The sequence below is a fragment of the Rattus norvegicus genome, chromosome 6 (assembly GCF_036323735.1).
Source record: "Rattus norvegicus strain BN/NHsdMcwi chromosome 6, GRCr8, whole genome shotgun sequence".
NCBI classification, from domain to species: domain Eukaryota; kingdom Metazoa; phylum Chordata; class Mammalia; order Rodentia; family Muridae; genus Rattus; species Rattus norvegicus.
The window spans coordinates 9680541-9704237 of record NC_086024.1 but is presented as its reverse complement, the minus strand read 5'-3'; the positions used below and the strand labels follow the sequence as shown (position 1 = coordinate 9704237).

Below are 23697 nucleotides of genomic sequence, written 5' to 3'. Positions count from 1 at the left end.
ATCACTACTTTTCCAAGAAAGGCACACACCTTTACGGCTGACTGCTTCCTCAGACTTGGCTTCATGAAATTTCTGCTGAATGCATCACATTAACCACTTTCCAAATATGTTTACAACAGCTGATTCTACATGTAATGACTTTAAAACAGATACAACTTCCTTACCTCTGATATATTCCTTGTCTCTCAGAAAAATTTACAACTTATTTTTATGATTAAGAGACGTTGCTGCTGCTAACCACAAGCCACTCAAACTTTCCTTTTGAAATGAACATTTCTTTCAGATAATACGTGCTCTCTACGGGTAGCTGTCCACTTTTCAAATGTAATGATCCTGTCTATCTATAGAAGTATAGATATGAAATTTTCAAAAGATATTGGCATAATGCAGGAGAAAATGCCATCCTTTCATTATGTTCAAAATTGATCTGACCTCTGAGCTAGCACTTTGGGGAACTGGACTACATAATCATGTAGACACTTTCAGGAAATGTCTGATTTATGGGTTTAGATTTTATATACACATTTCACACTTCTGGCTTTGTACAATTGCGTCTTCTCTTCCTTCTCGGTATGTTACAAAAGTCAGAAAGCTATATGTGGCGGCAGGGCTGCATTTTAGCATCAGCTAGAAGTATGTCCTCTGCTCTACAAGTCTCTAGTGATAACACATTAAGGGCATTTGCTTTTACCTGCATTTCTTGCCTTCTAGTCCTGTCCAGAGGGACTGACTTTGGATTGGCACCCAGTCCTGTGCAGTGAGGGTTTTGTGTTTCTCATTTACTTGCTGAATAAGGAAATCCTAAAGATGACTTTATGCCCTAGCCATTGCCTTATGTTAAGAAGAAAATTCATCTTCTAAATCTATTATATAATAATGTTTATACTTTTTTCTCTTGCAACAATTTAGTAAATCTGTTGTTTTTCATTATTTCATTTCCATTTAGTAACTAATTATTGTATTACAATTCTAGTAAATAAATCATGTGGAAAATGTCATACATAAGATAGGTCTTTATATTGTTCTTTTAAAGTATTTTTATTTATTACTTACATATTTTTATTTATCTCTCATGTGTGTGAGTGTGCATGCACGCATATGTGTGCATGCTTATACACATGCATGCCCATGGTGTGCCTGTGTCACACTGTGCATGTAGAAGTCAAAAGACAACTTGAAGGTCTCTTTTCCACCATATGGGTTCCAAGGATTGAACTCAGGTCATCAAGTTTTGTTACCAAGCACCTTTACCAACTAAGTCACACCATTTCTCCCAAAAATTTAGTTTGTAATTGAAATTATTCTTAAAAAGTTAAAAGAAGCAACATAGTTAACATGCTATATTTAATTAATATGAAAAGGAGTCCCATAAAATCTACTGATCTTTTTGTCTTTGTCTTTTAATAATGGCTATGTTTTAGATACATGCCACCCTTCTTCAACTAAGTGTTCATGATTCATTAAGCCGTTATGAGATATATAAAAATTCTTCAATTACCATATAAGGGAGTCAAGTGGTAGAAATATTAATATGATTGAATGAAGACTGTGTAATTACGTTTTCTAGAAAGGAAGCAGAGTACCAAGTAGCTATTCGGGAGTTCATAAGTCATCTAAATTCAAATATGAAACAAACTATAATGGAGAAGAAGAGAACAGAAATGGCTTATACAGAAAATGAGACAAAATTTATTTTTTCAGAAAAGGATAGTTTTAAAGATTTACGATTTATGGATTAATTAATTAAAAGTAATTAAAACAAAATAATGATATTAATGAAAAGAAGTGTTAGTTTTAAATTTTAGTACCATCATTTGAAGTTTTAAAGCTGAATTAAGCAAACTGGTCATAATCCCTCTATTCCAGGCATAAGGTGATATCTGAGTGTTGAAGATGACAGCTGTTTCAGGTGACCACAAAAGTAGACATGCAAGCATGTGTGAAAGAATTCATTCTACAGCCCACCAGCTCTGGGCAGGAAAGCCACCTCCATGTTTACTCCATGTGAATCAATGAGTAGAACCCTGAAAAATGTCCTAGTGAGCTTCTCCCCAACTGCCCTGGTATGAGATGTGTGACCTGCACATAGTCTACCGGTGTCTTACACTTATGATCTTATAAAAAAGTCAGACAATAACTTGAGCAGAATGGATGAACTCAACATACAAGCCATGTACATGGTGCAGGACTGCCCCTATATTTCTCTTTTGGAACTAGCCAAGTTGGAGCAAGACCCTCCCAAAGCCTTTAAGCCAATGTTCAAAGAGAGATAGTTACATGAGAGCCAAGAAGAAAGCTCCTTCCTCCAGAGTTTCAGCACTTTCACCCCAGAGCCTATGAGATCACAGCAAACACACTAGAGCACTTGGCAGCCTAGGTCCTTTTCAGCCTATTTACCACATTAACACATTAGTGTAGTAATTCATGGTAAACGTCACTATTGTGCTCTCAGCGCTATAGAAATTCTGCGAAACTGAGATTCATGGAGGTCAGGAAAGTTATGTAATACCTGAATCCAAGCAATCTGGCTTTGATGATGCAGTCCTATCTTCCAGTATACTGTACATTTAAAATGGTAAGGAAACATTTATTTAAAGAATTTTCAAGTAATCCCTCTGACTAAAATGATTTATTGTAGAGCATTTACATGGAATGTGAGGGAAGCTGCTAATTTTCCTTATCTACAAATGAACAGTAATACTTTTAAAAAGAAAGCAGAGTCCCCAAGGACTATTGTGGCTTTTCATCTATTATCTCATATGTCACCTGATGTGGGGTGTTTCATGACTTAAACTGACAAGACAAGAAAATAAGAAAATGTGTAACAGGGGCTTACTTAGCAAGGGGAGTCAAAGGGAGGTGTGTTCCTGGACTGTTACTTAGTGTCCTGTGAACCTTGAGCTCCCCGAGAGTCAGACTGAGTGTGTAATAATAGTGGAGCACGGTCAACATAATGGAGAGTTACGTATCTACGAGCAGTTCAAAGCCCATCCTCCTCCAACTGGAAAAACTGCAGAGATCTCTGTTGTGGGTTCCTAGTGATACGTGAGGCTTCTTGGACACGATGACCTCAATAAACCTGTTTGCAGTGGAATGGAGAACTGCTAACCCTGATGAAGCCCGGAATCTAAATGGTTTCGACATTGCTGTGCTGATGAACAGGGTTTCTTTCATTCATTTTTCCTACTCCAAAGTAGCAAGGAATTAATCTACAGAAAGTTTTTACATGATTTGGTTTTTGCAACAATAAATAGCCCTTTGCTTTACATAGTTTTAATTATGGTTTCAGAAATGAACCAAGAGCATCAGAACTTTATGTGCTCTTGAAATAAAGAATAATTTAACCCATTAATATGCAATAGAAGCAAATGATTAATTGTGGATGCAGTAGACTTTTTTGTCAGTCATCTGCATTGACAGTAATGTATTATAAAGCCTTGATTGTCTTTATTGACAATTAATTATTTAGACCAGTTCAATTAAAATGACTCCAAGCCTCCATTTTCTAGCATGAAAGTGAATTGCAAACTCAGAACTTGCATTAATATTAGTTTTACCTTTTGCAAGACAGTAGATATGCCATAATAAACATTATTTTAAATTAGAGCAATGCTATCTAGATACATGAGCACTGTGAAAACATACCTGAATGTTTTTTTTCCCAATATGGCACTTTCATGAATGCCCATTTCATTCAAATCCTGAATTCATCACAGATCTATAAGCATTCCTAAATTGAGGATGGGAAGATGGTTTACTATTTAAAGCCCATGTCCCTAAAAGGTTGAGGACTAGGCTTTGCACTCCCACAGCACACATAAATGCTGGGTAAGCAGACAGTCCTCTTATATTTCCAGTCTCAGAAAGTGAGAACCGGGTCTCCCCAAAGAAAGCTGATTACTGAGGTTACTCATATCCACAAGTTCTGTATTTGATAGAGACCTGTGCTTGTGTTCACTCATGAGTTTCTTCATTTGTGCATTTGTTAAAGTGCACAATTTGTAGAAGAACTAATGTTCATTACAGTGACTAGTTTATAGCACAAAAATAGCTGACAAAATTAAAAAAAATTAAAAAAGGTTTGTCTTAATACTAAAACAGATTGGCTAGCACTAAGTTGGCAATTAACTAGCTCATAAATTAATCCATAAACAATTCAGTTTTCACATCTCTTAGTAGATTTGTTTCTCTTCATTCTTTTGTTCTTTATAGCCATCTAAGACGGTGTTGAACACCACTGATGCTGGATCTGGCATCCCAACATTCTTTCACAGTTGGTTCTCTCTGGACAACAGCAAATCGAAGCCAAGCCTTAACCAGTCTTTGTTTTATAGGAATTCTTTGTAAGCCAATCATGTATACTTGAAAGCTATTATAATTAGATTATGTGGTAAAATTTTTTAATCAAGCCAGTTTATTGAAACACACTGATTTTTCTTATAAAAATGCTCAATTATGAAGATAACTGATCTCTAGATATTTTATACAATTTAGGTAAAAATATTTCCAATCCCACTTTCTTGCTTACTACCCATGATTCACACCTTTCTATTTCTAAATATGATATCTCAGGCCAGGCATGGTAGTACATAATTTTTTAAACCAATCCTAGAGAGGCAAAGACAGGTAGCTCTCAGAGCTAGAAGACAGCCTGGTCCACAGAGGGAGTTCTAGGACAACCAGAGCTACACAGAGGAATCTTGCTTCAAAATAGATAAGCAGACAGATAGACAGATGACAGATGGATGGATATGCTACCTTGAGTGCTTTTATGCTGTAAATATACTATCATGAATTATAATCTAAGTATATTTTGTCTGTAGAGCTTTATATCAGATATGGTCTTGTAGGTCACAACACTAATGCAAACATACAAGTTACTTCAATTAGCTGAAAGTTTTAACATAAAAATTACAACCATAGATATATGAATATGCAAAAACTCCACCTTTTTGAGGAAACTTATTACATTCATCATGACTATGGAAACTGAAAAATATGTTTGCTCCCCTTATCTGTTGGAGACAGAATTCTTTTCTCACCTGGAATACTGAATAAAATTGTCAGTCCAACCTTAAGAGAATAAGCCCCAGAATCTCAGAAAACTGTGTATAGTAAACTTTGAATAGAATTCAATAGAGAGCTAGGAAAATTGGCCTATTAGAAATAGTCTAAAGAACCCGAAAGGGCTAATTTTTTTCCAGAATCTCTGGTGATGTGAACTACCTTTTATTACATAGGCTAGAGAATATTAAAAGGAGAGACAGAAAAATCCGAGGATAATCAGTGGCAATGAACTAGGGACAACCAGTTGTTAATACTTATATGTGGCTTGAATGCAAAGCCCCCAAGAGCCAACATAACTACTTCCCAGGACTGATGTTCAAACACAGTCTCCTGACTGTTGCATAAGTTACAAATAAAAGCATCATTGTAGCACTTGGACATTAAAGTTACACACAGCTATAGGGCCAGATCTTATTAACGTCTATTTTTGTACCTGTCTCATTTTTCTATATTTCATTTTCTCTGTTGTGACCTTGAAATGTGTTGTTTGTCCTGGGCGGTATCTACTATAGTAGTCAGTGAATTCCAAATGCATATCCAGCCTCAAAATGCTATTCATCCACACAATCATCACTTAAGACTTTTACTAACCAACGTTGAGTTATATCCATAAGACAACAGTAAAGGCTGTCTTAAATATTCACACATAGAGTGGTAATTCTTCTTAATACATTGAAGAGAACTACTGGAAATGTTTAACTAAGACGGTAAATTATGTTACAAGTGCTTGGCAGATGTTTAAAATTCAATGTATATCTATGGAATCTTCTGCTCCTGAGATTCTCTCTTCCATCAGTTGCCTTCCTCTATACAAAAGAGAAACAAGCCGAGAAAGAAATTAGGGAAACGACACCCTTCATAATAGACCCAAATAATATAAAGTACCTCGGTGTGACTTTAACCAAGCAAGTAAAAGATCTGTACAATAAGAACTTCAAGACACTGAGGAAAGAAATTGAAGAAGACCTCAGAAGATGGAAAGATCTCCCATGCTCATGGATTGGCAGGATTAATATAGTAAAAATGGCCATTTTACCAAAAGCAATCTACAGATTCAATGCAATCCCCATCAAAATACCAATACAATTCTTCAAAGAGTTAGACAGAACAATTTGCAAATTCATCTGGAATAACAAAAAACCCAGGATAGCTAAAGCTATCCTCAACAATAAAAGGACTTCAGGGGGAATCACTATCCCTGAACTCAAGCAGTATTACAGAGCAATAGTGATAAAAACTGCATGGTATTGGTACAGAGACAGACAGATAGACCAATGGAATAGAATTGAAGACCCAGAAATGAACCCACACACCTATGGTCACTTGATTTTTGACAAAGGAGCCAAAACCATCCAATGGAAAAAAGATAGCATTTTCAGCAAATGGTGCTGGTTCAACTGGAGGTCAACATGTAGAAGAATGCAGATCGATCCATGCTTATCACCCTGTACAAAGCTTAAGTCCAAGTGGATCAAGGACCTCCACATCAAACCAGACACACTCAAACTAATAGAAGAAAAACTAGGGAAGCATCTGGAACACATGGGCACTGGAAAAAATTTCCTGAACAAAACACCAATGGCTTATGCTCTAAGATCAAGAATCGACAAATGGGATCTCATAAAACTGCAAAGCTTCTGTAAGGCAAAGGACACGGTGGTTAGGACAAAATGGCAACCAACAGATTGGGAAAAGATCTTTACCAATCCTACAACAGATAGAGGCCTTATATCCAAAATATACAAAGAACTCAAGAAGTTAGACCGCAGGGAAACAAATAACCCTATTAAAAAATGGGGTTCAGAGCTAAACAAAGAATTCACAGCTGAGGAATGCCAAATGGCTGAGAGACACCTAAAGAAATGTTCAACATCTTTAGTCATAAGGGAAATGCAAATCAAAACAACCCTGAGATTTCACCTCACACCAGTGAGAATGGCTAAGATCAAAAACTCAGGTGACAGCAGATGCTGGCGAGGATGTGGAGAAAGAGGAACACTCCTCCATTGTTGGTGGGATTGCAGACTGGTAAAACCATTCTGGAAATCAGTCTGGAGGTTCCTCAGAAAATTGGACATTGAACTGCCTGAGGATCCAGCTATACCTCTCTTGGGCATATACCCAAAAGATGCCTCAACATATAAAAGAGACACGTGCTCCACTATGTTCATCGCAGCCTTATTTATAATAGCCAGAAAATGGAAAGAACCCAGATGCCCTTCAACAGAGGAATGGATACAGAAAATGTGGTACATCTACACAATGGAATATTACTCAGCTATCAAAAACAACGAGTTTATGAAATTCGTAGGCAAATGGTTGGAACTGGAAAATATCATCCTGAGTGAGCTAACCCAATCACAGAAAGACATACATGGTATGCACTCATTGATAAGTGGCTATTAGCCCAAATGCTTGAATTACCCTAGATCCCTAGAACAAACGAAACTCAAGACGGATGATCAAAATGTGAATGCTTCACTCCTTCTTAAATGAGGAAAAAGAATACCCTTGGCTGGGAAGGGAGAGGCAAAGATTAAAACAGAGACTGAAGGAACACCCATTCAGAGCCTGCCCCACAGGTGGCCCATACATATACAGCCACCCAATTGGACAAGATGGATGAAGCAAAGAAGTGCAGACCGACAGGAGCCGGATGTAGATCGCTCCTGAGAGACACAGCCAGAATACAGCAAATACAGAGGCGAATGCCAGCAGCAAACCACTGAACTGAGAATAGGTCCCCCGTTGAAGGAATCAGAGAAAGAACTGGAAGAGCTTGAAGGGGCTCGAGACCCCAAAAGTACAACAATGTCAAGCAACCAGAGCTTCCAGGGACTAAGCCACTACCTAAAGACTATATATGGACTGACCCTGGACTCTGACCCCATAGGTAGCAATGAATATCCTAGTAAGAGCACCAGTGGAAGGGGAAGCCCTGGGTCCTGCTAAGACTGAACCCCCAGTGAACTAGACTATGGGGGGAGGGCGGCAATGGGGGGAGGGTTGGGAGGGGAACACCCACAAGGAAGGGGAGGGGGGAGGGGGATTTTGCCCGGAAACCGGGAAAGGGAATAACACTTGAAATGTATATAAGAAATACTCAAGTTAATAAAAAAAAAAAAAAAAACTAAAATATTATCACCAAAAAAAAAAAAATTCAATGTATAGTTTATATTAAATATCGAGGCTCCTTAAATCAAACAGCTATTGTGTGTTGTTCATGCAATATTTAACATTTAATTTGTTCAGATAATTCCAGTGACAACCCCAGCAGCTAGATTTAAAATTAAGTACTATAATAAATACACACTAGAAACTAGAAAATCTTATCGATTAAATTTTGATTATAAAGCATAACTTTAGACCAATAGATTCAAATTTCCTTTTATGGGAACTGGACTGCTAACATCAAATAACCAGACACTAGGGTTTGCCCATGGTGCTCTTGATGTACAGATCCAGGAAGTTCTGCCAGTTTTTCTTGAGCAAGGACACCAAGAAGTTGACAGCCAGGTGGATGTTGTAGACTAGCTCGTCATCGGTCATCTTCACGTGGTCGACGGCAACAGCCAGACACAGCACCTTCTTCATCTGGAACTTGATTGTGGATTTCACCTCATCCACTTTGGCCACCATGTTTTCATTGTGTGTCAGCAGGGAGCAGAACTTGCCCACCTTGTTTAGGCCTGGGCCCAGGATACGTGGGATTTGCTTGATCAGAGACTCAAAGGCATCGTACTTCTTAGCCAGCATTTTGACCAACTTCTTGGTCTTGTTAAGCTTCTTGAGCGACTCGATGTCCATGTGGGGGATATCCACGGCCTTGGCTTCGTCACAGTGCTGCTGGTCCCCCAGGACGCACACGGAGAACTTGGGGCGAGGGAATGGACTTAAGCCTGACGGTGCCTGAGCGTTTGTCCTTCTGAGGGTCATAGTTCTTCAGGCTGATCTGCAGCTCCACCGTCTCCAGAAACTTGCGGCGCTTACCGCGCTGGTTCCCGTGCAGGTGCAGGACTTCCGGCACCCTCTTAGAGGGTGTCTTTTGAAAAAGCCCATTTGTGGCTTAGTTTTTTCTTTGCATCATTGCCATAAAGCTTGCATTGCAAAACAAAAGCTTTCATGACTTCTGTGGAGAGAAGACAAAGGGATTCCTCTCCACTGGAACCCCTGTTTCTTCCCTTGGCAACTGGTAAAGAGTTCACTTTCCTTTCTTCCATGCAAGAATGGAATCGTCAGAAAACAGCCTTTTCCTTTTTTTCATGATTGAATTGCTCACTGTTTGATTTTGCCTAGAAAAATTAACCACATCTCCTGCCTTATGATTCAATTCTCTGAAATAGAAAAGGTAACCCAAGCTTTGATTACTCAGAATTGACAGGAACACACACACACACACACACACACACACACACACACACACACACACACACACACCAACAACAACCTTATACTAAATAAGAGGAAGTCTATAAGTCTATGGACGTGAATCTCAGAAAATAATTAAACATTGAATTACTAGTTTAATCTACAGGACATCAAAGGAGTAAAAATGGAATATCCTAAAAATTTTACTCTGTAAAAGAGCCAACTCTCAGTGACATCTTTCAGCATTTTTCAGAACTCTTATTAAAGTCCTGATGACAGGACTTTTACTAAGGAAACAAATGGCATCTTACTCATTAAAGCTGCACTTCCCCTGAATAATTCAGAAAGTCAGTCTCTGTGACCCTCAAGAAAACAACCATCCCTTTCAAACTCATCCTGATGTCAGTGCTTAGGGGGCCTCACAGTCTTTTGTCTTTTGATCTGGCAAATACTCAACTCAGAAATAATTTTGTCATTCAAAGGAGAAGCTATTTTATGGAGAAAAGATTATGAATTTCACAGCTGGCTAGAGATTACTCAAGCCAACAACATCAGTTTCTACTTTGCAAGTAGGATTTGTTCTGTCAATGCAGATTTCTCCGTAAGTACCTTTTCACTCTCAAAGGCCAAGACAGATTTCACAAAAACATTTACATTTTTAATACAAATCAAGTCACTGATTATATTAGCAGAAATTTAGAATTGATGCACTCTTTGTGCCCTTCTTCCCACACTCAGCTAAAATAGAAGAAGACTTGGGTTTCTAGCTTCGAAAGCTGACTTTTTTTACTGCGATCAGACTGCAGAAGTGTTGGCATAGACAGATCACCAAGCAGAAGTGGAGATGGGGCTGAAGTGCTCTTCCGTTGTTCTCGACATTATAGGCATTGTTGTGTTTTCCTAAAAGATACTCATGCAGTGTTCTTGTGTTTTTATCTTTAATTATGTGTGTTGAATCCCTTGGAACTGGAGTTGCAGATAGATGTGTGTCACGTGATATGGAAAACCAATGGACTATTCATACTGAATAAGAATAGGTCCTCTGCTGAGCCTTCATTTGGCTCTTCCAGGTTTATTGTTCGTATTTTTGATTGTCCCTATGAGTGTGTGTGTGTGTGTGTGTGTGTGTGTGTGTGTGTGTGTGTGTGTACAATGTGTGATGCATATATGTATGCACTTAAACACACCTACCTGTGTTAGTGTGGGTGTGCACATGCCATGGCATGCACATGCAGTCAGAGCACTACTGCTGAGTGAACCCTCACTTTCTACCGTACTTGGGATATGCTCTGTTCTTCCTGTTCTTGCTTTCTCATGGGTCTGCCAGGCTAGGAACACCATAAGATTCTGGGGATAATTTTGGATCTACTCCTTGTCCTCACCAGGGAACTGGGATTACAGATGTTGATTCTGGAGATTCAAACTCATGTCTTCCATGACATTAACAAGCACTTTATTTTGCTGAGGCATCACCTTGAAATTTCTTGAATGACACACAATTATGCTCAAGCCATGTACTAAACATTTATAAATGAAAACATAGAGATACTCCCTTCTTTAATACATATAATTTCCCTTTAATTTGGCTTCTGATTTATCATAATCAAATAATTTGTCAGCTCTGAAATAATCAGAAACAGCCTCATACTTTGACAGAGGGTAAGGTCTTTCACATGTGATTATCTCTAAAAGCAAAAACCCCACAACCTCATTAGCTCTTGAGTGAGGAAAGTTCATGGACCAGCCTTCTGGACTTGGCGGTCTGAGCAGAGTGCAGAAAGCTGCAAATGAAATAACAGATGTAGTTGTCAATTCTGGGTCTTTGTAAAAGCCCTAGACCTTGCTGCATATTCTGATTAGGTCCTAAACAAGTTCTTTTTCACGGTGATCTGTTCTAGGCTTGGCAAACTCAAACTATGCCTGTGTAAGACCACCAAACAATTAACTTCTGGCGTCTTGTTTAACCCTCCTCCATTTCCATAATGGCTTGATTTCCATAATGGCAGATTTCATCAAATTCACTGATAATTTTCAGTGACTTATCATCCTTTCTCTAAAGGTAGGCACCAATCTCTGGAACGGCTAGGCAAGTCAGAAGAAAGTCCATTTCAGGTTACGGGTTGGAGTATGTTTCCTCTAAAACTGATGTGAAATGAATTTATTTATGGAGTTCTGTATGCATGATATTTAAGCTGACACTCGTTTTAAAAATCCTGTATACTTAATATGTGTGGTACATGGTGCTTTAAACACATGTAGAGAGTGAATGATTATTACAGCCAAGGAAACTAGTATAACTGCCTCTTCACATAGCTACCTTTTCTGTATGTCTGGTGACAGCACATCACACCCATGAAGGGCATTTCTGGTACAAGTTAGTTATCATTGTTAGTTACCATCTTCCCACCATATATTATGTCCTGGATTAACCCATGCCTTTGACCCTCTCACCATATCTCGTTATTTCTAGTACACTTTCTCTCACTGGGAAGTATGGTCTTTCTCTCTGATGTTACGCATTTGACTGGGTTATATTCCACAGACAAATGACATCAAGCAGCATTTTTTTGCCCAGTTTCGTTTTTTTTCTTTCCACTTAGCATGATGTCCTCCGTGGCAGTCATACTTATAATGAGACAGCTTGCAGAATGCTGGAGGACAGAGAAGGCAGTGAGACGGATCTGAGTCCTGTATGCCTCCAGTGGTATGATCTTTAGAAGGTTGTGTAGTTTCTTCTAACCTTGTAGTCTAAAGCCAGGAAGTGTGACCTATGTGCTAATCTTGAAGGTTTTAGTGTGGATTAAAGGAGACATAATTGTAGGCCAAAGCATGAAATGTCAGGCACAGAGAAGTTGCCCACTAAGGTTAAACTGTAATTTAGGGTCTAATTAAAAGAACACTTCTTTTATAAATAAATTAAATAAAAATCAGGACATTTATTTCAAATTTTAAACTTCACACTTGATTCAAAGGTCTATTACAACCATGGTTTGTTTTTACCAAATGAACTTTATTTTACATTTTACAAGGTCAATTGGTAAGAGTTGGTTATTTAATGATAGTTATCATTCAAGCTTAAAACTGCAGAACATAAAGCAAGGGATTCTTAAGGATAGAACTTAAAAATTACCAAAATATTTTTTAATGTTTTCAATATTTTTCCCAAGACATATCTTTTTTCCTCTAAATCATTTAAATAAAGGATTCTGGCTTCTAGTGACACTTCTGTTACTAACTGCGAAGGGCTCAATGTCCTGCAGTTGAGATGCAAAACCAAAATGGCATTAAATACTTTCAGCAAGCTTAGAGCAGGCTGCATATGTGTGGGCCACATGTGGGGCAGGCTCTGAATGGCCATTCCTTGAGTTGCTGGTCTAAACTTTGCTTCCATATCCCTTTCTAGGAAGCCAGGAAGGGGAATAACGTGTGAAGTGAAATATATCTAGTAAAGAAATTTTAAAAAAGCAGGCCCACAATGTAACCATAGTGTAGTTTGTTCAAACATTTAAATTCTTTCCACCTGTGTGTGATAAATCTAGACCAATGGTAGGTTCTCCTGTGTATTGTTTTCTGGCGTTTTTCCCCTTACAGCAGCCCATGCTAGACGCATTTCCAATCTTGCACAAAATCAGGTCAGACTGTCAGTCTGGAAAGACAGAGAGGTGACATACTCCCATTTGGCATTGTCTAGACTAATTTTCTTATTTCCTTTGATTCCATCATGGGACCTTTGCTAGAAAGAATTACTTAATTGTACTCATTCAAATTATCAGCCACCAAACTCCCTTTCAAATTCATACTCCTGAAATGTCCTGAGAGACTAAGGGAGTAAATCTAAGTTTCATAATATTTTTTTCTTCTGAACATAATTCTCCAAATATACACATGGTTAACATGGGCTGTGGGGAATGCATGTTCCTTAGAATGGGCCTTAGTGTGAGCCTGACAGTTGCAGTTAAATAAAATAAAACATTGCCAATACTAGAAGTTGGATACATGCTAATAGAGAGATAATCCAAACAACTATTCCAATTTATTATTTTTATGAAGGTTTTATTTTAAGATTTGTATTTTGAAAGTATAAGTTTGGAGCTGAGACATCCATCGTCATTGAAGTAACACTGCTCTATCAAATGTGGACTCCCATACACTGTAACCTCTCTGGATACAGTTTTATTGGCCTATTCAAGTGTCTTTAAATAGTTGATTGGTAGGTGCCATCTACCCTTTATCTAATTTTGAATAGATATTAGAGTTATTATATAAGCTGTTTTAATATGCTGTAGTCTCCAGACTGACAATTATATTATGGCCGAAAGAAATGATGACAGTAGAGAGGGAGAAGTTAGGTTGCAAACCCATTTTTAATTTTATTTCTAAATACTTTATATGGTTTAACCATGTTAATAATGACAAATGTTTCTCATCCCCGTAAAATGCATTTAAGCAACAGATCAACGTTTCACATCTGTTTTATTGTTTGTTTGTTTATTTTCTTTTTCATTAAATTCTTTGGAATTCTCTGCAGTTAGAGATGGTTGTAGGATACCACATTGGTGCTGGGAATTAAATCAGGCCCTCTGTAGGAACAAGTGCTCTTAAACACTGGGTCATCTCTCTAGCTCCCCCACACCCCATGTCTGGTTCTTGATCACCATCATACCATTGAACTTGATACTATAGTAAACTTCCTGCTGTCATTGAAACTTCCTCTTTCACACTGGGGATTCAATTCTGGTCTGAGTTTAAATTATTATTGCTATGGAATCTTCCCTAAGTAGCATTAAACTGCCCTTACCTCCAGTGTTAGATATAAATGTGCCTATGAATGTTAAGTATATCATTCCATGTCCTGCTTCAAAGAAAGCATAAAACTGAGCTTCCCTTCATTACCTTCTAATAACAAAAGTCTGAAAGCAGTGTCTGCCAGAGCCAGCCAGTGACCAGCAAGTTGGCTTCCCATCACACAGTGGCACAACTCTAGTGGCACACAGCTCTAGTTGTGATTTTGAGATTTGAGGACAGGGCTACTTTTGTATTTGTACTTTTTCCTTTCTGGACTAGCCGCTTGATACACGGGTGTGGTTCTCCTGATAGAGATCACTGTTAACTGCAACTGGGGGGAATGTAGAATCCCATACCTACTACAGAGGAAGGCATTCTACATCTTAAGATTCCAGAGAGTATGACATCTGAAGACTTCTAGGACTTCCAATTTCCCAGCCAGATTCCCTCCCCAACTGCCTTCACTGTCAGTGTATTTAACTCAGATTAACTCATTAATTTTATTTTACTGATCGGGATATTTTGACAGCAAGAATGAAAAATACATAAGGTATCATCTACCTTTCATGAGTCAAAGCTTACTAAACCTCTACCATGCTATGTGTATTGACATCTACATTGATCTTCTCAAAACTGTCACATTCCCTCAAGAACCATAAAAACTACTTACACATGGAAATTGCCAAATGTTTTCTATTTCAAACAAGACAGATACTTAATAAATATTTAATAAGTAGAAACCATGTATTGAAATTTCAAGGACAGTTCATTAGTATATATCTACTAAGTATAGTTATCATACAATCTTCTAGGTTCACCCATGCTCTCAGAAAGGACACAGAAGAGGCATTCAAGTGCATCTTGCACGACTTCTGCTGTTGGGATGGACCCTGGCAGTACTTCACATAGCCTAGGCTGCTAGTGGCTCACCTCATTAAAACTGTCCTGTTTCCCTTCTGTGATCTAACCACTTGGAATCCTTTATCTATCAAACAGAATACTTAAAACTGCAACATTGTAAAGGTAGAAAAAATAACTAATTAACCATTAGGTATACTTCCTGACAAGGCGATGTCACAGAAGCAATGATCTCTGAGCCACGTAAGGTCAGCTTAAAACTGTGTCCTTTGATCACTGAAGATAATTTTTCTCTGCTTGGGTGTGTGTGTGTGTGTGTGTGTGTGTGTGTGTGTGTGGTGTGTACACGTGTACAAGTACTCTTAGAGTTATTTATATTTTCTAAATCAACTGATTGGAAAGTATATGAAATGTAAAGACAATGCTAACAGAATAGAGTGGCCACTGCATCTGACCATAAGGCCATTTTTATCATGGGATCAGATAAGGTAGTAGGAGAAATTTTTAACATTATTTTTCAATGTTTTTTAATTAACAACTTAGAAAAATACTGTAATGTTCTTCATTTTGCTAAGTTCTTTGTCTTGCTATGTAATGATTAAAGTTTCATTATTGAAATTTTTAACATGAATATATTATAATGTCCTCACTGTTTTAACATGGGAGACATAATAACAAAGCAGACCATATCATCCACTCATTTCTTATTCAGGGCATTAGGTGACACATGCTTACAGATGTGGCATGATTGTAAACTTGCCTTATTCATCATCAGAAAAGACGCTCATCTCAAAGAATGCCAGAACAAATCCCAACAGAGTTCCATCATTTTCAATGTAACAAAACATCTCAAACAAACAAACAAAAGATACCACCCATGTATCACAAAAGATTGAAGTTTTAGAGTCAACATTTAGAAATATGGCTGGGACACATAGGATTCCGTTTATAGGACAAAAGTTTGGATTCCCTAAGGGCTAGAATCTCCATGAAAAAAAAGAGTAAAGACAGCAGGTTCTACAATTAAAGCTGGGGAGTGATCCTTCCAGTCAGGGTGGCCTCCACTTTGTGCCAAAGGAGTAGATAGAGTTTCTGATGCCACTAAGGGTATATAGCTGATGAATAATTAGAAATGTGGGGAGGAAATACAATATTGAAAATATTGAATGCAAACCTATTTTCAGTACTCCAAACTTATTCTTTTAACTTAAAATAACTTAAATTACAAAAAAAGGCCAAGTAAATTATCACTACACTTTTAGAGTGTAAAAATATAACCAAAGCCTTCTTTCCTTCCCCTTTATCCCTCTCACTCTCCCATACCTCTCTTTTAAAACTCATAAAAATCAAGAATACTTTCCATAGGAATATTGTGTCTATATATTTAATTATAAGACTATTTATTCCCAATGTTTTCATTAACAGGAAGTGTATCCTTTTTTTGTCAACGAAGATTTCAAGGGAAAGAAATCATTTTGGAAACTAGAATACAGACCTCAAAACTTGAAAAGATATTCAGTATAACAATAAATGATATGCAAACAAATATAAAGACTTATAATTGCAAGGCAGAGAAAATTAAATGGGAATATAAATTTCTATGGTCATTTGGGCAATGATTTAATAATCTCAATGACAAATGCATGGTAGATATTTCCCATATTCCTGAATTCCTCACTGTAGTCCTGGCTGAAATTTAACAGAAATATTTCAGTATCAACCAGGATAAATTCATATATAGTGAGCTTTATTTATAATAATATGAAACTATAACAAAGGCTCAAACATATTTCTATCAGTGAACAACTTGAATAAGGAAATGTTGGTCTAGTTAGAAAACAGTGTATAAAGTAATGCCCAAGATTATAGTGGTATCCCAGCACCATACTAATTTTTTATGAAGCAAAAACATAGATTCTACTAGCTCCCCACCACAACCACTCTGGAAATCAGCTGGAGGTTCCTCAGAAAATTGGATATTGTACTACCTGAGGACCCCGCTATACCTCTCCTGGGCATATACCCAAGTGATGTTCCAACATACAACAAAGACACGTGCTCCACTATGTTCATAGCAGCCTTATTTATAATAGCCAGAAGCTGAAAAGAACCCAAATGCCCTTTAACAGAGGAATGGATACAGAAAATGTGGTACATCTACACAACGGAGTACTACTCAGCTATCAAAAACAATGCCTTCATGAAATTCATAGGAAAATGGAATGAACTGGAAAATATCCTGAGTGAGGTAACCCAATCACAGAAAAACACACATGATATGCATTCACTGATAAGTGGATATTAGCCCAAAAGCTCAAATTACCCAAGATGCAATTCACGGACCACATCAAGTTCAAGAAGATGGATGACCAAAACATGGATGCTACACTCCTTCTTAAAAGGGGGCCCACATGTGGCCCATATATATATCCACCAAAAACTAGATAAGATTGATGAGGCTAAGAAGTGCATGCTGACAGGAACCAGACATAGCTATCTCCTGAAAGACACAGGCAGAACATGTCAAATACAGGGACAAATGCTAGCAGCCAACCACTAAACTGAGAACGAGACCCCTGCTGGAGGAATTAGAGAAAGGATTGAAAGAGCTGAAGGGGCTTGCAACTCCATAAGAACAAGAATACCAACCAATCAGAGCTTCCAGGGACTAAACCACTATTCAAAGACTATATATGGACTGGCCCATGGCTCCAACTGCATATGTTGCAGAGGATGGTCTTGCTGGGCACCAATGGAAGGAGAAGCCCTTGGTCCTGCCACAGTTGGACCCCCAGTGTAAGGGATTGTCGGGGAGAGCTGTAAGGGAGGATGGATGGGAAGGGAGGATAGGGGGCTTATGGGCAGGAAAATGGAAAAAGGAATAGCATTTGAAATGTAAATAAAGATATATACAATAAAAAAAAGAAGAAAAGACTATTTTTAATTTTCACAAATGCATAACTGCTAACAGGAGAAAGACAAAAAAGATATGTACAAAATTATTCTTTTATAGAAATTCCAAGCATTTGAACAATTCAACTCTAGGGAAAGAAGTAAAGTGAGGGTGAGCACTCAGGATGAGAGGGTGGAAATTTTGCCTTAAGGGAGCAGGCAGTTTCCGGGTTGCCATGTTGACACATGTGGGTGTATGAAGATGCTTAATTGTAGGTAATAATTCATTTGGCTGTACTTCAGATTTTAGCTAAATATAATGTATATTTAAGTATAGTTAACACAATGAAGAAGCCAAGTAAAGAGAAGAAAATAAAAATACTACATGAAGCAAAATTATTTTATGTGTATGCACAGATAGGTAATTAATTAACTTAGAGTCACATTTAACATTAAATAACTTAACCAGTCTCATGTAAACCATCAACTAAAAAGGACCCTAAAGTTGTCTTGATTGCTATGACATAATACTCTTTATAACATACAGTCAATGAGTGTTGGCTCATATAACACAGAGCTCAATCCACAGTAGTACTAAATGAAAACACGGGGACAGGTGTGTTCTTCTACAATGTTGGAGTGCCTTTCTCAATTCAACTGTAATACAGAAAGGCTATTTGAAGGCATTTGGCTTGGCTTCCCTATTTTCTGTAGTTTCTGATAGGCAGACCATTTATGTGCACTCAACATGTATAAATAAATACATATAAACCTATACAATTAAAATGTAAATATTTATCTAGACATTTTGAAAAGTAATTCAGCATTAAAGTATCAAGTCATAACGATTTTATGGTAAAAGACTAAGATAGGAAGAGGGAGTAAGGAGAAGGAAGGAGAAACAGTTGAATACTGGTCGCTACCTTCCTCCTCTTCTAGTAGAAAATGCTACTGCATTTCTTCATTACTCATCACAATATTAGCAAAGAATTGTGTAAAGTTGACAAACACATCCATTAATGAAATTTAATTATCTGAAGAAATTTTCCTCTGGGCAAGACTACTGATAAGTTTACCCTTTGCCTGTCCAACCAAATTTGAAGATTTCCCTTCAAAATACATGCCTGCCATAAAGGAAACATGAGAATACGCATAGACTCAGAGTATATTGCTTCTACTAAAGCATTATGCTATCAATGCTTAAACAGAAACACACAGGGTTGAAGGGCAGCCATAGTATGACTTGGGGACAAAGGAAGAAGACAGTGAAGACATTTGACAATGAGTAAGATAGTGATGAGTCCGTGAGACAGGGCTTATTCTTGTTATTGTTGTTTAATTATAGGATATTTTGTGAGTTTTGCACCTGGCCACAGCAACAGGATTTTAATTCTCCATATGGATATTTCTGAAAGTACTTGCATTTTTAATGCACATTATTGTTCTCTGGGAAAATTCAAATTATTCTATGAAGAGCACATTCCAAATTGCTCTGCACACATGGTAAAAGTGAAGTGTGTTCTTTGAGAGATAGGGTTTTACACTACTGTTTGGAATACTTTCAATTGCTCCTATCAGTGGGGAAACCATGATAATTAAGGTCGAAGACTACCAGATCTGGATAGCTCCTCTGATCTTGGCACAAAATAGAGTACAGCCTTTCTCAGCAGGACTTTCCCTTCTCTGACTGTTCATGAGGAGCCTGAACCCTCACACCCTCTACCAGAAGAAGGTGGAGTAGTCCTTGTCAGACCTATAAGTTCACACACACACACATACACACACACACACACACACACACACACACACACACACACACACAGCACTCAGGCACACCTCTCCACGCAAATAAGGCATTCACAGAACTTTAAAACTCTAGCTGATGACTTACATTTACCCTGAAAACCTTCCACTCTCCAAGGTCCATATAGATCCCTGGTTCACCCCACATAAATTATATGCATATAAATTCACCTCAAATAAAAGTATGTAGACAAGATAAGCTTGTCTAACAGAGTTGTTTCATTGAAGACAGTTGGAGAAGATCTTAGTGTAAAAGAGCTGTAACACTTAGAGAAGACTTCCCCCCAGCCCCACTCCCACCTGAGGGGGATACTGCAGAATTCTACTGGCTTTAGACCTCAAGAGGGAAGAATCAGAGGAAGTAGAACCACAGCTGGACACCAACACGCATACCACAGCTGACACTCAATGTGGAGCACAGGCGGGTGGTGCATACCACAGACACATCCAGCATCAGTGTGGGGCACAGTCACCGGACACATCCCATACCTACCCAGTTAGCAAAACTAATTTCCTACAAACTCAGCTATCTCATTGACTGGCAAGTAAAATAAATCAAGGAAAACAAACAGAACGCCCACAGCTTATTTCTTGCTTAAATGTTTTCAGAGTTAGCAACTCTCTGTGTTACATAGACAGTACATAGGCAGCATTGTAGAGCAGACCACGAACTTCTCTGGCACTCTCCAGGATCTCTGTGAGACACACCTTAGGAAGACAAAGGCTAAAACATAGGCATCTGGGAAATTTGCTGCTATATGCAGAGATAGGGAGTAAAAGGTAACGATTCTTTTTTTGTTGTTGTTGTTATGTTTGTATGTGTTGTGTCTGTGTGTATTTGCTCATCTCATGATACATATGTAGTTGTTACAGAGCAACCTGGAGGAGCTGGCTATGTCTTTCCACTATGTGTGGCCAAGAGATCAAATTCAGATCGCAGGATTGGCAGCAAGAGCCTTTACCTGCTGAGCCGGCGTAATTGTGCCATAATGTGATATTACATAAGGGAAGAAGACTGTGACAAAAATAAATTAGAAAAGTAAGATTTCTATGGAATGATTTAAGTTGAAAGTTTTGATGAAATACAGCATGAATTGAGCTAAGAAATTATAGTATAAATTCTAACACTTCGAACGTGATTGTTGGGGGGAGGGCGGCAATGGGGGGAGGATGGGGAGGGGAACACCCATAAAGAAGGGGAGGGGGAGGGTTAGGGGGATGTTGGCCCGCAAACCGGGAAAGGGAATAACACTCGAAATGTAAATAAGAAATACTCAAATATATAAAAAAATAAAAAAATCTAACACTTCAAGAATTAGTGCCCTGGAGTTTGTTAATGAATACCAGATTGGTGATTAACCATAGCCCTGCTTTTGGCCTTCTATTCAGCCCACCTGTGTTTTCCTACTTGTCATTGTAACCTACCAGAGATAAACTATTAAGATTCTGTTCCTTGCAATGTTCCAGATATTGTTTCTTCAACTCTGGCCACAAGGTGCATTTTTACATTGAAAATGTTTTCCTGTTTTTTTGGGAGTTATAAATCAAAAAAAATAGGAGGCAAGCCAAGTGCTTCTTAAGATGTTTACCTGTCTTAAACACTATGATCCTGGTTGTTGTGAGTACCAGTAAGTTTCAGTCTCCTTGAACTGATTTGAGCAGAGAAACTCTAGGAAAAGCAAGAGCTGGTATGTAAGCCAAGACAGCTCATAAGGCTAGACACCACAGTAGAATAGGTAAGGACATGCATATATCTTATTTCAAAACTAACTACCCAAGGAAAGTAAAGAGCCCATGATTAGTATTAAGACTTTTGTGAAAGACATCAGGATTGTAGGCATGTTTAGTATCTTCAGGAAAGATAGCGGATGGTTCCAGGAAAGAGCAAAGAAGAAAATGAAGGCCATGGCAGATGAATGTCTACAGTTAGCTTGATCTTACCTGTTTGTTTTATGTTTGGCAAAAAGGTTCCGGAAAGAGGACTTGCCTAACAACATCACGCAAGTCTCTGTTCTGAATGATTTATGTCCTAGCAGATTAGCACCAGTCATACAGAAATTGTCTGTCTGATAATATGTAATGTAGTTTAATGCATATAATTACATGCAATTGTTCACTCACTTCTGAATATCTGGGAACCCTAGAGAGAAAACAAATTGTATTTTTCATGCTAAAGATGAAAGTTTCAGAAGAGGATGCTGCTTCTATGGGAACCCTTCTCTGGAGATCTTAATCTTTAATGATAGAAGTCAGCTTTTCTCTTACCTGAATGCTGAGAAATGCTAGGAAATGTTAGATTGGGAAACACTTTCCTGCTTCAACAAGATAAGCTATACTTGCATGGATTTCCCACACTGGCTCTGTATGATTCGGGCTTTTATTTAGTGGGGACTGGAGCAGGTCTTCCTGCTGTTTAAAACGTGAAAATGAATCTCTGAAATCTCTGGAAAACACCCCCACCCCATCTGTCCTCTCCCTACCCTTTGCAGCTCAAGTCAGAAGCAACTCACCACAACTACAGTGAGGGAGGGACCTCCACTTCCAGCAGTGGTAAAGCTAGACGATTTCTAATCCCTAAGCTGGGTGGGAGAAAGTGAATCCCCATAGTTATGTGTGCATGAATCTAGTCCTATTCCCAACCTAGTTCTTATGATGTATGCACTATGTTTGGAGGGAAAGGTGTTCAGCTGTGAAACTTTGAGACAGTAGAGAGAAGGCTGCACTTCCTGCATGTGGGTCACCAGGAGCATGACGATAAGGATCAGAGGAAGCTGCAATGATATCCTTACAGGTTGTAGCCTATTTCCAGTGAAACCATAAGCAATTATGAAAGCCCACTCAGCCTCATCTTACAACCATTTGACATGAGAGTGCTGAGTGGGCGATTATAATGTCCTAGAATAATTTTAAATGTCATTGTTTTTTACTGTTTTGGAAACAGTATTTAATTATGATTATAAAGTTATGTAAGTTTTGAAAAAATGTAAATGAGAAAGTGTGCATGGCTGATAATTTCATAATTTACATATCATTATTTTGATGTGTGTTTTGCTAGGTAATGCTTTGATTCTTTATAAATGCAGCGCATACACACACACACACACACAACTCACATGCATACAATCACAACTACCACTTCCTTTTGCTTTCTCTCTCTAAAGATGAGCAAAGTCTTACTGTCTTTGTATTTAAGTTCTCAGCAAATTTAGATGTAGGGACTAAAACTACACAGACAGCAACTCCATTTTTTCTCACAATCAAACAAAAATGGAACAAGCAATTAAAAGTTACTGAACTGCAAGGGAAACTCACTTTGCTGCTCTGCTGCTGGCTGACTAAAGATGAGGAGACAATAGACATCATCTTTAGAATTAAGATATAGTGATGGAATATAGCAGTGTGCTCTACTAAAATGGAATCTATAAACATTAGACATACTCAGCAGCACTTCAGTCCTGCTCTTTGCCCACAGTTAGATGGATAATTACACAAAACAAATGTGCAATGTTCAAATCTGTGGCACCACTGGTTAACAGACGGCATTTCCCTCCCAGCCCACACAGCGGTCCAAATTATCTCCTGTACAGTCAGTGCCCATATTACAAGCAGGCTACGATCCAAAGGTCCATTTGTAAGCTCATCTTTACAAACTCAGTATTAAGTTTCCTAATGAATTGATATTATAAATGGTGCTCATGTTACTAAGCTAGCCCATGTAAGCTGATTTATTAATAGACACATTCTCAAAGGGCATTGTATGTGTTATGAAAGGTAGTCATCTATCATAGTAATGCTTTTAATTCTTCATACACCAATCTTGGAAATTCAGGAATAATTTCCTCTTCTGGACTTCATGATAATACTTCCAATTATGGAAGGCGAAGATCTCAGGAATTCGTTTAGGTTGTGATGGACCAGAGACGT

The 23697-nt window shown here is 38.1% G+C and overlaps 2 protein-coding genes across 49 annotated transcripts in view; both read right to left on the bottom strand.

Moving 5' to 3' along the window:
* The window catches only part of Nrxn1 (neurexin 1), a 1146022-nt gene that overhangs the window by 373144 nt on the left and 749181 nt on the right, over nt 1-23697 (bottom strand). The window lies entirely within an intron of this gene.
* Nucleotides 8056-23697, bottom strand: part of LOC120093186 (60S ribosomal protein L10a-like) — a 38782-nt gene continuing 23140 nt past the window's right edge. The window contains exon 1 of the mRNA XM_063262568.1: nt 8056-23697. This exon is cut by the window's right edge and continues 23140 nt beyond it. Coding sequence (XP_063118638.1) covers nt 8494-9003 — 510 coding nt within the window. The 5' untranslated portion in view covers nt 9004-23697 and the 3' untranslated portion in view covers nt 8056-8493.